General features: G+C 41.2%; 1 protein-coding gene across 3 annotated transcripts in view; it reads right to left on the bottom strand.

The window, feature by feature from the left end:
• Positions 1 to 15,793, bottom strand: part of plxna2 (plexin A2) — a 193,708-nt gene that overhangs the window by 71,937 nt on the left and 105,978 nt on the right. For all 3 annotated transcript variants that reach the window (XM_086067152.1, XM_086067149.1, XM_086067150.1), the window contains exons 5-6: positions 10,869 to 10,969; positions 2,326 to 2,449 (exon numbers count right to left, since the gene is read on the bottom strand). In XM_086067152.1, coding sequence (XP_085923278.1) covers positions 2,326 to 2,449; positions 10,869 to 10,969 — 225 coding nt within the window. The remainder of the gene's footprint in view (positions 1 to 2,325; positions 2,450 to 10,868; positions 10,970 to 15,793) is intronic.

Consider the following 15,793-nt stretch of genomic DNA (forward strand, 5'->3'; position numbering starts at 1 on the left):
GACAAGTGTGGACTGACCAAAAGTATAGATTTTTGGAAAAATAAGAAATTTGCCAAAATGTGAATTATAAGGTTTCAGCCCGGCGCAAGTAATATACAGTACAGTACAAGCAATTACAAAACCCATTAATTACTCACAGGTATTCACTATTAATCAGTCCCATCCCCAGAAAATAGCGTTTTATTTTTTATTTATTTACTACCAGTAATGTAAAAATATGAACACACAAAGGTATCCATCTAATACATCTGTAAAGTTATAGCCTACTGATGAATGCTTCAGCTTTAGCTCAGTAACACAACTCTACTGGTCCACAGATTTCTGCAAAGTTTGGTTACAATGCCGTCTTTTGTTTCCAATCAATCAACATAACATGCACTGTCTTGAATACAGAACAAACAAAATAAAATAAATTTCCGGTTTCCAATTCTTAGCCTTATTTTGTATAATTTTCTCTCCAGACACTCAATAAATTGCCTACTGTTTTGCTGTTCAAAGTGTGATACTTTAATGTGCTTCCAGCCAGACTTTTATGAAGTCTGGGAAGTGTACTTGATCACGCAAGCACTTAATTGAGGTGTTAAATGATTACATGCTAATCTTAGGTTAGCTTGACAATTAGAATGGCTTCTCCGTCTTCTGTTAATTATGTCACGTCAGAACATCATTAGACCGATACTTGTCAGAAGTGTAACTTATTCACTGCCCTTAAGGCTTAAAGTTGATTAGGAGCCACTCTACATATTTAGCTGCACTAGTAGCCAGCCAAAACTCGTTGCTAGTTAGGTACTGTGGCGTAAGTAGCACCAAGCTTGCCTCAACCTTCCACGGGTCATGTAGGTGACATGAAGCTCATTACGCAACATACGTCCATCACAGTGAAGCTTGTTGGGACTATTTCCGCCATTCAATTATGGCAAAAACTTAAAACTCTGTGATTCTCATTGTTGCTTTTCCATGTGTTTTGATGGGGCGCAAAATGCACATTTTGACTCACAAGCAGCAATTAAAAACAGCTTATTTTGAGCGTTGCATTTGTTTATGTTTATTTCTAGCAAAAACTAACCTTAAAATGTCCATCCCCATTCATCATGTTGGGGATGCTTGATTACAGCAAGAGCAACAATCAGTGCTTTTTGTCCGATATTAAATTCCCCAAGTAACCTCTCATGTTAATTAGCCTCTCAGTGTTCATGCTGGGAGACACGTCCGTATCTCGGATAAACACTCAAAATTTGCCGCTACACAAAGTAGACTTGTCTCTTGACTGTCAAGCCTTTTTTTGTTTTTTTGTTCTCTCAGCCGCCTTGTCGGTGGTGGAGTGGGAGGTTTTTCGATTCTGGCAGCCTAATTGGCACGAGGTGTAATAAAGGTGATTGGATTGTTTCCTCTCTGTTTCGAGCGCTCTAGCGAGGAGGTGGCGTTGTCATGGAGATAGTTAACTGGCCCTGTGGAATCTTGTGATTTTTGCCAGTGTGTTCTCGTGGATAGTTAGAAACAAACGTATTGAGCGCAGTATTGAGTAAGACATGATTGTCAAAAAAAAAAACATATAGAAGACTGAATAGCCATACTGTATTCTTTTGTCAAAACAAAAGCATTAGCTAACATTGGTGTGGAATGTCACATAACTTGGGTCTTTATTCATTTGCCTATATTACATCTCAAGATGTTCCCAAGTGGAACCTGGGAATAGGATTATAATTATCCACAGGCTCTGAAATATCTATACTTTTTCTTTTTCACCCATCCTCTGTATTATTGTAATGCAGCAACATTGAAAGCCACTTTTTTTCCTAATAATTGTTAGCCTGTAGTTTAATAAAAAATTATATGTGGCATCCCAAAAAGTTAGTTTCTTGATAAGAACACCAGTGATTTCAGTCTATGTAAGCAAGGGTCCTTGATCAGGTCCCAACTGATTTTTTTTGTGATTGTCCAGTTCAGTGGTGTTCGTCTGGGTCACTCACACATGCGCACAGCTTGGCCTAAGTTAGCGCCCAAATGCTCTGTCCTCCTCTGCACTTGGGCAACTTTTACCACCCACTCAGCCTCCCACACAAACACATCTTAGCAACCATATTGGTTGCTCCGCACCACGCAAGCAAGCGTATGCGTGCTGAAACGCCAACACAAAACTCTTATGAACCCTCCTGTCTCATGTTTATGCATCACACAATCAAGACAAGGGAGTCAATTCACGTGATTCTGCTTCTGTACGTGGGTAGCAGATATGGAGATGAGAACTACTTTTTAACATTCATGTCCAAGTTGTTTGGCATTATGCATTTATTATGTATCGTGTTTGTGTGTGTACAAACTTACTGGTACGCTAGGCTCAGAGACTGCGATGCTATCGGGGTACACGGTGATCTTCACACACTGGTCCAGAGAGGCGGCAAAACGGTATGGCTCGTGTGCACGATTGCAACGGTTCCTCTGGGAGCATCTGAAGAGAGGGCAATCATTTTCAGATCTCCTTCAAGAATGAAAAATTCGAAACATCAAGTGTGTATGAAATGTTAAACCAAGGACTTTCAATTGAAGCATCAATGTGACTGATGCAGTGAATTAGAGTCCATCTGTGTGTGTGGATTGACAAGATTCACTTGCTGAATATGTAGGCTGCTCCGTTAGCTTCTTTGCGCTAGCAGCTAACTCCCGAGCTATACCAATGCTTGTCACTTGCAATCAAAAGGTAATGTGGCGTACAGTAAAGCGTGTGTGTGTTATAGTTTGAAGTTTTTCCATTACATTGGTGTTTAATTCCATTTTATATGCGTGATAGTCCATGTTAGTGTCTGCTTTTATTTGTACGACAATAAATAAAGTAATGTTAGTTTCATGTGTTGAAGGTTTTATGAGGGGGCAGTCAGTTTGGAATGCTGCAACCAATTATTCAACACGCATTGTAATGTTCTTTTGGATTCAGCTTTCATCTAAAATCAATAGTGCTCATGCTTTTACATAAAAAAAATCTGGAAAGTTAGATAAATTCAGTTATTATTTGTATTGTTTAAATTATACCAACTGTCCTATATTTATTATCTAATGATAGAGAAGTAAGGAGAAGATGTTTATCAGGCTTTTTTTTATTTTTCTTTCATCGTCATACCCTTCTTTACAAATGACACGCCAACCACTGGCCTGGCATGTATTGTATCACATTGTTTCTGTCATTTTATCTGGCCATTGTTTTGATGTCTTAACATGAACCTTTTCTGTACCTCTCTGACCTTCCACACTCCAGTTGAGTGAAAATGACACTATTCCCTACTAAAGGCAACACCGTGTGTCTCCCACACGACGTCCCCTAAAATCCACCACGTCCCTCATTAAAACTCCGCCACACCGTTCTTTTCCTCCCTATTAAAAGTGTGTGTTCACTCCAACAGTCTGTCCTCATCCACAGTGTCTGGCCTGCTTGCTGGCTGTCTGGTTGCAGCAGCTCTAATTGGACTCCGACGGGTCAGCCCCTGTCCACGGCGCTGGCTGATGGTCCACTACAAGCTGTGGGCGTGCACGCGTGTCAATATGTGTTAGTGTTAGGGCCCATATCACGCTTCTGAAGCACACATGCTCACCCCTGCTGACTCTCAGTTACATCTCTATCCAACGAGTCTGGGCACAATTACATTGTCAGAACTTCAGGCAGCATCCAGTGCATGACAACGATGATGCACATGCAAGCACACACAGCAGGGATATAGTACGCTGATATGGAATGCACTCTCCGGGGGTCGGGGAGAGTTTAGAGAGCAGCCAAGTGCAGAGTTAGCGTAGCAGTGTAGTAATGGGAAAGTCCCACTGGGAAAGGAGTGAAGGCATCACACACATCTCATTTCTCTACTTGTGGTTGTTTATTTTTACTCTCTTAATGTATAATTTTTTTGGTTTTGTTTTGCTCCCTTTTAGACTCAAAATATTCATTCACATTAGTCAATTGAGATAATAAAAGATTAGGACAAAATTAGATTATATATCTACAGTGGTACCCGGACTCATGAGTGCCCCGAGTTTTTCAAGTTACAGTACAGTAAGGTGTTCAGTGAATGTTGTGTGGCATTCTCAGTTTTTTAGTTAGTTATTCAGTTAGTCAGTTATTTATTTATTTTCACAAAATTTCATTTGGTCAGGCAAAATGTGATGAGAGTGTGGAGAATGAGGGAGGTGGGTGAGTGAGTGTGGTAGGAGGGCGATGCAGGATGGCTGCTGTTGCCATGGTTTCGGGTCATGGCCATTATCTCTGTGTAGTTAGAGCCTGACCCCTTGTATCTCTCATTAGCTGAGCGGCAAATGTTGTCGAGAAGCCTTACTTCACACAAATAAGGTTCTAATAGCAGCAAACGTACTTGATTTCCAGGGGGGAGGGGGGGGGGGTGTTATAAAATAAATGATTACACTATAACTATACCTAGTGCCTGACATATATGAGGCATAAACATAAATTAGTGCAAATGACACAAAAATATCAGTACACGTCTGTCTCTATTATAAAAGAAGTTCTCATAAATCCTGCTGGGCATGGCATTGAGTGTCTTCTAACACCTTTATTCTACTTAACAACTCACACAGTAAACATGGTTTATCCGTTCATGTTCCAGGAACCCCCATGAGGAAAAAGACATGTGTACATGTGTCCACAATGCATCCGTATGCGGCCATGCCCACAAGCACAACCAGACAACATGTTTGATTCATTACAAAATGGAGCAATTGTACTAAGATGTCAGCTATCTCGCAGCTATAGCACACAATTTGAACATGATCGCTGTTCAACAACAGGTGCAGTAAGTGCTGGACCAAAGAGAAAAAATAAATATGTATTGTGAAGTGAAAGTATGTGTGTATCAATGAGTTGAAAATGTAATAAAATAGCCATAAGTAGCCATGGAAAGATGTTATCGTTTGCAAAATGGCTGCTAATGTTTTTTTTCTTCCCTTTTCTTTTTTCTCTCAAAACCCATATCATCTATTTCATTTACTTTTAAGGGGGTTTAATGTTGCAACATTTTGGGGATCCACTATTTGCAAATGTTTGCTTTTCACTGTGAGTCCTGGTGTTCGTTGCTGGCCAGTAGGTATGGAGCAGCAAACAAATAACTGAATATTTGAATTTGCTTTGTTAAGGGAAGTTGTAAAACCAACTGTTGTAATGAATTGTAGTCTAAACTCCCGCAGACAGTAAACACATTTTAATAATATTGACAGTGGCAGCACTGCTAATTGTTATGCATAACACTATCGTTAATTTGTTTCTATAAAACATTAGTAAGCAGCAGAAGTCCCTCTGCAGATTGCATTTCTACCGCCTGCATGGGATCTATAGAAATATTGATAGACCCGCATGCTTGTGGTCAATAAAAATTGCCGGGAGGAAACAAATGCAGCCAGACTGTTCACAACACCTGCAACGAGTTCCCCTGCATGCACTAATGGTTAAGCTAATTAGTCTTGTTAATTAATAGGAGAGCTGGCTTGATTTCAGCATGCAAATATAATCTAATACAAATGACACGAGGAAGAAACAGATGTGAGTTCCCATAAGTGTTACCCCAACCTGACTGGGATAATGACACAGACGTAATAACCTGTAAGCCAGTCAAATACACAGGAGTCTCGAAAGCCAAATGCCAATACATTTCATTCTTTTTTTTTCTTCTTTTTTTTAAAGGAAATGTTAATTATCTTTACACTTGTATGACAGTTACAAAAATATTCCAAATAACGCTGGCAAGAATTACTGAAGATTTTATGGACAGCTTAACCAATGAACAGATTTCCATTAATCAAAAAAAAAAAAAAACATTTTCAAAAATGGGAGGTTAAGTCATCTTCTGGAATGAAAGTAGTTGGACCTTAGCGGTTCCACTCACTGTATGTGCAATTAAGGAATAGAAAAGAAAATCCAGACCATGTAGGGAAAACAGTAACTGTAAAATACCATATGTCACAAGTTAAATACGTAAACAGCTCCAAACAGGGTGAGTTGGTATCACAAGAACATCAATAGAACCTGTTGGTACTAAGAAAGGCCAGAAAAGGGGAATGTGGACATCAATGTTGACTGACCACCAGACTCGACAAGAAGCCCACTTAGAGAAATACACATTGTAGTGGTACACACAGAAAATGCAAGTGTGAATGATTGTCTTTTTCCATGTGCCCGTGATTAACTGGTGACCCTTCTAGAGAGTGCCTACATTTTAACCAAACTGAGCTGGGATAGCTTTTGCAAATGTGTTGAACACGTTGTCAAAAAATAAAGACAACACAAACAAAGGATTGTCATATTCCATGATCAATAAAATAAAATAAATCCTAAAAAATAAATCGGATCGATTGGCTTGGTCACCAATCAATAATTTAGACAGATAAACATTCATACTCATGCTAACAGTGTAAATAGGTCTAATCAAACCCTTGTGCAGTCATATCCCTCAGTTTGACCAGGGGATAACAAGGTCTCTCCCTCCAGGTCCACTTGACACATGACTGGAACTGCTGGCTCAGAACGGGTTCAGATGGCGTCCAGAATTGATGCCCGAGTCACTTCAGCAATCTCCTACCAATATGCTCCACGTTTTAATAGTATCCAATATCAACAAAAACAAGTGTTCTATGAATAATAAACTCATTATTCCAAAGTGTTAATTTGATTGTCAGTGCTTGTCTATCTGTGACTATGTGTGCATGTACTCTCAAATGAATGGAGCTAGGAAAGACTTTGCTTACTGCAAGGGACAATTTATATAGAGAATTGACAAATGTGTTCCATCCATCCATCCATCCATTTTCTATAGTGCATGTCCTCACTAGGGACATGAGTGAGCTACCCCGGACCTGAGAACTCTAAGGCTGCCGTGCGAACCATTCAAACTAAAACTGAACACATCAAATAGCTGCTGACAATATGAACCATCTAAGCCTGTGAACATAGCAACAGAGAAATCCCATCAAAACTACCCATCTTCCTCTGGATTGTGGCAGCATGCCGAAACAACGCACAAACATTAACATACGGTATTTTCCACAATGTAAAATCATCTTCCGAGTCATGCCCGGGAGACTACTCTACAACCTAACAACCTATGAGATGCTGTCTAGGAGAGAGAGCGGATGCTTTTTGGCTCGCGGTCAGATGAAGACAACTATCCCTTGAGCGAGTGAAGAGTGCTCAAGATGATGATGATGATCTCCCTTTGAGGTGCAATCAAAACGCTGGCGGGGCTGAAGAGTGTGCGTCATCGAACACTTTCTCATTCTCCTGCTATCGTTCTCAGACCCCCTTCCTATTCTTCCGAATACGTAGAGGAGGCCGAGCAGCTGCGGGTGATTAAAGGACCTTACAGCCTCCCATGAATGGGACAAAGAAGGAAGAAATTAGAAAGCAAAAGGAAGGGGACAGCGACCACCCCCCCCCCCCCCCCCTCCATCACCTCAATCCCAATCACGCCAGCAAAGCAGGTCGGTATCACTCTGTGTTCAATTAACTACCAATGAAGGCAAAAGGGCGAGAGAGATTTGGTAGGACAAGAAGAAGAAAAAAGAATGGAGATGGTGGAAGGCAGCTGTGAGCTGAGTGGGAGGGGGGGGGGGGGATCAAAGAGAGGGATGTTTACGTGCGGGAAAGCAACCATCTCTGGAGCGTGGAGGAGCTCATCCGAGAGAGGAGAACGTCTTAAGCGGGAGACAAGATGAGTGGCGTAGCTTAGATGTGAACTGTGCTTTGGCAGGGGGTACTCAGACATGGGAAAGATAATTTAGGAAAATCAACAGCTTGGGGAGGGTAAGGCGGTGACGCGGGGAGCAGGGGTTGATCACAGCTGTGGGTGGCAGCACAGCTGGCAAGACGTCGTCTCGAATGCAAGAGATGAAGGCAAGCTCTCGATGAAGGCAGAAGGGTGCAGTCGCTTTTGATTGACTCGTGCTCTTAGTTTGTTAGCACAACCATGGCGACTTCATCATTTCATTGCTTAACCCCGATTCGCTCACAGCTATACAAACTGTGTAGAACGTGAACAAAATCTAATTTATAAGCACTAAACACAATCATCAAACTTGAATCAGTCTCGATTGATACCTGAATTATGTCGCCATCAATTGGAATAGAAGTGACATGATTATTATACTTCAGTTATGTAATTGTTATGGCACTAAAATGTCTCCCTGTAGAGATGAGTATATAACATGGACGGGTAAACTCTTAAGCTTAAATGCCACATTTGATTTTTAAAACGGATGGGTCGATCGTATGAATCAACTGGCGGAAATAACCTATGAGACTTTTCCTCTCACTGTGTCTCACAATGTCTGAAAGCATAATGATGTTCTCAGAACTTGTTCTTCTTCATTGTGTTTTTAACAGCTCATCACGAGTCATGCGGGGTCCGTTTCAAGCGAGCGTAATAAGTAGCTGCATTCTTAAAATGTGCAAAAATGGGACTGCCTGGTGTCGCCAACTGCTGTAAGAAGAGTTCATCGACACCATCAAGCATTGTTCTTGCAGGAACTTTCTGGGTTAGTGCTGACAAGGGTGCTGCCACACTCATGAAAGGGTCAGGACGATGTGAAGGGGATTAGGAACAAGGACAGGTGGTCTTAGGAGAACAGATGGCTGCCTGTTAACCTTCTTTATCCCCAAATGTACAGTACAGGGGTCCGCACGTGTGTTAGGACATGTGTAAAGGCAGACAGAACGGCAGATAGGCAGTTACACACACAATACACACACACACACACACACACACACACACATGCTAATAAGACAGACAGCTTTTAGCAGTCCACAGCTGCTTGACCACTTTAAAATCATCACTCTCAGTTCTAGTGGCAACTGCCTTAGGGGGAGAGAGCGGCACCCTGACAAAACCCACCAGATGGCAAAAAAAAAACAATTCTAGCCAATACGTATTTTATATTTCATACAACATAGTGATTTAAATGGAAGGTAAAAATGTATAAACAGACTTGTTTCAAATTCCTCCTAGTGCTGTTTTTGTAGTAACATTCTTGAGCGGGATACACCCATGCCAGCAGTAAGTTTAGCGAATCCTTATATGTGTGATCAAAACCGATTCCAGCCAAGTTGCAGACTCCTACAGATTGTGACATGGAACGGAACGATGGACAATATAAAGCGGCCTGAAGCTTGAGCTGTTTGCCGGACACATTTAGAGGAATGTTGGGGTAATTTATTTCCCAAGGAATTTATCCCAATAAAAATGACAAGAACAACTTACAAACTGCAAAGTACCAGATAACAGTTAGCCCCTATTTCTTCTTCTCCTACTACTATTCTGTCATCTTTGTATTGTCAGTCTGGCACTATGACAGATATCTGGTTTAAGGCAGGAGACTCACAATTGTTATACCGATTAACATTCAACTTCCAAACATTCAAACAGACACACTTCCGTGTCAATCAAAATTTTGCACTCAGATTAGAAGAATCTTTTCCCATAACTCATACCAGGTTTCAGAAAGGCCTCCGACAAATTCAAGCCGGGGCATCTGCCCAGTGCACCATCTTGGCTAATGGCAAGTGTAAGTAAATGACAATGGCACTGCTAAGGCAAGCAATCACAAATAAAGCGAAGGTTGCACAAGGTAGCAGAAAGTTGACAAAATAGCACATTTGTACAATATAAATTGAAAAAAGACGTTCAATATGGTGACTTCGCCAACAGAGCGATGCGTGTCAGGCAGCCCAGGAATAGTGACACACTTTCTTTGCTGAAGACACTTTGTTTGTTTTAAAAAGGTTGGTGACCTGTATTGTACATTGTATTAAGGCCAAAGGTAAAGATTTATCTTTTGTTTTTACAGTTTTTTCCCAAACCCTACTTCTTTTTGGGTCAATGATGAAAAGTTAAGCAGATTTAACTCCGGAACGGGCTGAACTTGACAGCTCTTATATTTTCTGTCACATGGTGGCATTTGTCATATAGCACCACCTATTTGTGTTGCATATTTATTCATTTAAGTGGATGGTGTCTTAAACGTCTATTAGTGGAAATGTGGCACATAATATCACCAGGACACTTTTCTATTTTTTTGTGACCAGAATGGTGTAATTTTGTTTCACCTTCTTTCAAAAGCACCTCAGTTCCTCTATGGCTTCATACCATCCCTCAACCACACAAAAACATATGATTAACATGCAAGCACGCAAGCTAATGTGGTGCTAAATGATCTCCACGTGAAGGCACGCAGACAGCAACGAATACAGAGCTTCTCAGCCCATGACCCCCCTCCTTCTTCCCACCTATGCGGGCACATGTTGAATTACCTTGTCGCTAGGCAATTATTTGTCCTGTCCCGGCTTTTGAGTGATGCAAATTACTTTAAGTGCACTTTGGTGCCACCATCGCGATAATGATGATTGCAGACATGCTCTGGCACAAATATTCGCTTATATCTTTAGAGAGAGGGGCTGCTTTTGCATCCCTAAAAAAGGAGTACTTTAAGGTGGGGGATTCAAGATGTGGCAGCTGACAAACAACTCCGACTGATGACTGCGTGCTCAAGAAACAAAGAACAGACAAGATAGGAAGGTTTTTCCAACTTTTTCAGGACTGTGCCACATTCAACTTCTGTCCTCACCGCTTCAAGATGTCATTTCATCAAGCTCATTTCCATTTACAACACATGGAGGCATTCATTTTCTCCCTTCCCTACCTGTGCATGCGATGTAATTACATCTCAGAACCATTGGGTGTCACTCTGTACTTCGCCGTTCAGTGCCTTATTGGGTCATATTGATTCCACAGCCAACGAAAGTGTGGAAATAATGCATAAGTGGTCTCATTTCCTCTTTATTCAGATTTAAATTGGCCTTTGTCTCTATGTGCATGTTTGTGACTTACATGTTGTGCAGCACACACCAGCCGCAGTGCGGGTCCCCGGAGCTCAGGCACTCGCCACACGTCCCGTACTGCTCACATGACTCGATGGGAACTTGGGTCACCTAGAAGCAAAGGGCAGAGCCATAATTGGACTTAGCAAACTTAGCAAACATGGAAATACTTGACAAAGGATGTGCATTTGAGCTAGCAAAGAGCAATGGGGAAAACGTCCTTTTTCCAGTTGATACACAGTATTTGAGTCGATTTTTCTTACATTAGTTTGTGTACTGACAGTTATGAACGCTGACGGGCTTGCACTAAGCAAAATAAATTGCTGTATTAACGTTTATGTCAAGATATACACCAAAATGATTTTTTTAATGGTTGTCCAGTTTTTGCACAAGCCTGATAACGAATAAACCAACCAACAAAACTATTGGAACATAATCTGAAGAAATGAAAAAACAAAGCAGTAAGACAATAGTCTGAAGCTTCGAGGTAAACCTTACATTTAACTAATCAAGTCAAGTAAAAATCAAGTCGCATCTACTTATTCATTGTTTAGAAAGTCCGCAGATGAAAATAATCATCACAAGCAAACAAGCTGGGCTTGACTGATGTGAGCCCTCCGCTGTCTCTGGGGAGTCGTGACACATAACCTAATGTTAACCTCATTCATAATTCACAACAACATTCTTCCCAATCAGAACTCGATGAACGATCTGATGCCTGTACAAACAACAACATTACAACAGTCGTTAGCATCATTCACATATGATGACATGTGGTTATTTCCCCAACTGAAATGATGTATTTGCTGTTGATTCGTTTTTTTCAGTGAATAATATGAATGGTTTGGCTACTGCTTGTATGTATGTCGCTGTCAACTAGCAGGCCACTGTTGCCTTGATGGCCAGCCAGAGAACCAGCAGTGAGCAGCTGGGATCAGTTGGCCTTACGAGAGAGGCTTCTCATGCCATCACTTGGCTTTGGTCTGTACCGCAGCATCTGTCCACCCAAGGTAGTGGCAGTGTACGGCCCAATTTAAAAACACACACACACACACACACACACACACACACACACACACACACACACACACACACACACACACACACACACACACACACACACACACACACACACACAAAACTGTCTTTTTAGAAGAGTTAGGATGTGAGAACACAAAAGCAAGACAGCCATCAAGTTGTCAGTGGGCATGTTTAAGAGTTATACGGGATGTTCTTCATACTAGAGAACACTGTGACACCACTTTAGATAAAAATGATGGAAAGGATATTTTTCTGAGTCAGATTAACATCTCACTCTTGTCTGACTTTCCTCTATTGCCTCGCTGGCTAATGACAACAAGCTCTGACAGAGTGCAGCCACGATCAATAGCGCATGAGCCGCTCCTCTGCAATTGACGATGGGTCGAATGAACGGGTGAAAATAGTAATTGGAGTGTTTTTGGAATTGTGTGCACAAAGCCAACCGTGTGATATGAATTGTGCCGATCTTTTTGGCCTGGAATAAAGTGAGAGCGCAAAGGGAGCAAAATATGTGCTTTGTTCTTTTGAAGACGGTTAAGAGGTTTCAATAAAACTAACCTGCATGTTGACGTAAACATTTTATTAAAAACAATGCTGAATCTTTCATGAGTGTGTCACTACTTTTGCCTGAAGCCCAAAACAATGTCTGCAAATGGAGTTTTTTTGAGGATGACCAGACAAACCCCATAACCTACAAATATTTTTAAGACATTCAGAGTTGACTTGCTGATGTATTTTTGTTGGTTGTCGAGATGCAGAACACACATGCGCTCCATCTTAAGGTCACCAACTGATGGGCAAACATTTCCCCTCAGAATTCTCTGATTAAGAGCAGAATTCATGGTTCAATCAATCATAGAAAGTCATCCAGGTCCTGAATTAGCAGAGCAGCCCATGACCATGACACAACCACAACCATGTTTAACATGTTTACACAATTGTATGATGCAATGATGTTTGTTTTCTGAAATGCTGTGTTACATTTACACCATATTTAACGAGACACATACATCCCAAGAACGTCAACATTTGTTTTGTCAGTCCATAAGTAGACCAGACTTATAGATATCAATCACTTTGTTTCTCATCTGTTCCTGAATTTCTTTGTATCATGGCATTTTATTGCCGCTTTTTGGGATCTTTTGGCCAGACAGGTTCTACTGAAGTAATTTTATGATTTAGCAAGTTTAGAGGTAAACAGGCTTGGGTGTGGTCAGTGGAAATGAACTGAAAAATATGATTAGCCACAGAAAAATCATGAATTCAAGCACTTTTTTGCCACACAGGGACAGGTAGTTGTAGCTTTGATTAGTACCCCCCCTCCCCCAAATTACCAGGTTATCTTTTTCTGATGCAAAGAAATAATAATTTTAGAAGGCTCCAAATACTTTTTCATCCCACTGTAATACAATTTAGAGACTTCAATGAATCCAACATACAAAAGACCAGAGCTAACATACTGAACTGTATATTTAAATCCACAACCTTTGTCTGTGGCAACAAGGCTACGCACTTATCTACTGTGTTGCCCCTTTAACAATATCATATTAAATGTCGTTGTCGGAAAACGTTGGGCTCAGCTGCTGTGAAGAACACTCTTCCAGACTGTATCATATCAGCTCTTTGTTTAGTCCTTGCTCCTCACTGGCTCAATAACCCCCACCTGTCTGAACCCCTACAGCAACAGAGTGACAAGACTAGAGGGAGGTCTATAGTCGAGGGAGAGAGACAAAGGGGGCCATTGACACTGCGGGACAAACCCTACACTGTGCGGTGGCTCTGCCACCGACGCTCCTGTTAGACTAACCCCCCATCACCTCAAGGAAGACTTGCTTGGGGACAAACAGGTGGCGCGTTGTAATGAGTTGCAGACGCGGTCACATCAGTGGCAGGGCCAGTGACTGATGACGAACACGGCCGTCGGCAAACAGCGAGTTGGCAAGGTGCAGCAAAAATGGTTGTACTCATGCGCATCTTGGTCTAGTTAGGATTATCTAACCAATTAGCAAGACCACTAGTGTTGTCCTAGAATACTTGCAACATGATTACACAATCCTGTATAAACTTATTTTTAAATCCATTTAAGGGTCTTTCCCATTCATTCCATTTACTCGACTGCCTCATGTTTGGTCATTTATCTAATAATAAACTGATTTCTTACCAGGTGACCATGAAAAATACGATTTTCTTTGGTATGACAGCAGAGAAACATGAAAACATGTTTCCATCTATCTTGAAAAGCTAGTTGTGTTTGGGCTAATGCAATATTTAAAGTACTCCTAACTGAGGAGGCCGCTGTTGGAGAGTGGGAGAGGTGCAAGTGGAGCACAAAATGACCAGTGGGGTGTTGCATGAAAATAAATAGGAGCGTTGAAAAATAAGAGTATTTACTGCTGTGTAGTGCATTGTACTGAGAGCAGCATGGGCCAGCACTGCTGTAAGTGTGGGGAGAGAGGTGGTGTGTGTGTGTGTGTGTGTGTGGTGGGGGGGGGGGGGGATACAGCAGCTGTTGCCCAGCACACGCTACAGTCACTCAACACAGCAGGGCTGCACAATGATGCCTCTTCTCAAGTGTGTGCGTGCAGTGTCATAAAACCTGTTTTGCACACATCTTGGTTTTTGGGGAAGACATGCAGCAGTGGCCTGCATCGCCTCCACTGACCTGCGGGGGACTGTTAATGACAGAGTCCTCCGATCCCAGCAAATTAATGCTAACACAATAACAGCTTAACTCGACCTAAGTGGATCATTATTATTATTATTTTTTTTTAAGAGCTGTACTCCCACTTTATGGCTATGGTGGTGAATGGCAACAGAAGGGTTAAAACAACAGCATGCTCAAGATCAGGCTGCATGGGCCTCGATTATTCACGCAATGTCAGTGCAGCTTTGGATGTGTTAAAAAATACTGTGTGTTGTTATGTTAAAAACAGCTTATGATGGATGCCTCATTGACTTTTAATATGGTGGACAGGGACTCTGCTGTTGCCATGGCGAACCCAGATGTTCCAGCTAGGACACTTGTCATGCTGTGTTTAAGTTAGCGTGAGTGCTAACATTACTGTTGTTGGTAAACCCACATTGACATGACATTGTAACACAGATGGAACAGAGGTGCATTTGATTACAGCCTCACAATCAGAGTTTCTGGGTTTGCTAGCTCACTTGTAACCCTAAACAGGAAAAACAATAGAAAACTGTGTAGGACGTCTGTAACATGTCCATAACGTAACTTTGGTAGAAAAGTAACTCAATGTCTTGGCCATAACTTGGCAAATCTTGAGAATATCAATCACAGAAACACCATGTAATATCTCATTACAGCTGGGAGTAAAACAAGTCAGTAACTTGTTAAAATATTAAGTTGGCCACAAAAACTGGTTGACACAAAAAATGACTCGAAACTATAACTAATAACTTTTAAACCATATTTACGACGTACGGAAGCAGTTTGGCTCTTTCTGTGTTTCCACATGGACATTTGTTGCTGATGGACGCTTCAGGCAATATGATAATTCTAATGTACAGGGTTCGGGGTCACCTTCAAAAAAAAAAGAAAAAAGAAAAGAAAAGAAAAAAAAGAGTTTTATATCATTACTGCTAAGCCAAACCGATCACTTAAAGGAAGGGAACACGGGAACGTACACATGTGATTATGAGCCGGTAATGTAATATATCTTACCTTATTGGTGATTTTTAAGTTATCCATTACCTTAGTAATTAGAGGTATATCATTGATAGTATAATCAATTTAAAAAAGATTAGTTTGTGATTCCAAGTCTGTTGTTGTCAACAGCTGTTTATATAGTATTGTCATGATAGCGTAGAATGAAGGCGGGTCGCCAGTGGTATGAAGGTGTTTCTGCTGTGGCACTGACAATCTACGTGCTTTTG

Source organism: Leptonotus elevatus, chromosome 2 (assembly GCF_054856555.1).
Source record: "Leptonotus elevatus isolate MCC_2025b chromosome 2, RoL_Lele_1.0, whole genome shotgun sequence".
In the NCBI taxonomy this organism is placed as follows: domain Eukaryota; kingdom Metazoa; phylum Chordata; class Actinopteri; order Syngnathiformes; family Syngnathidae; genus Leptonotus; species Leptonotus elevatus.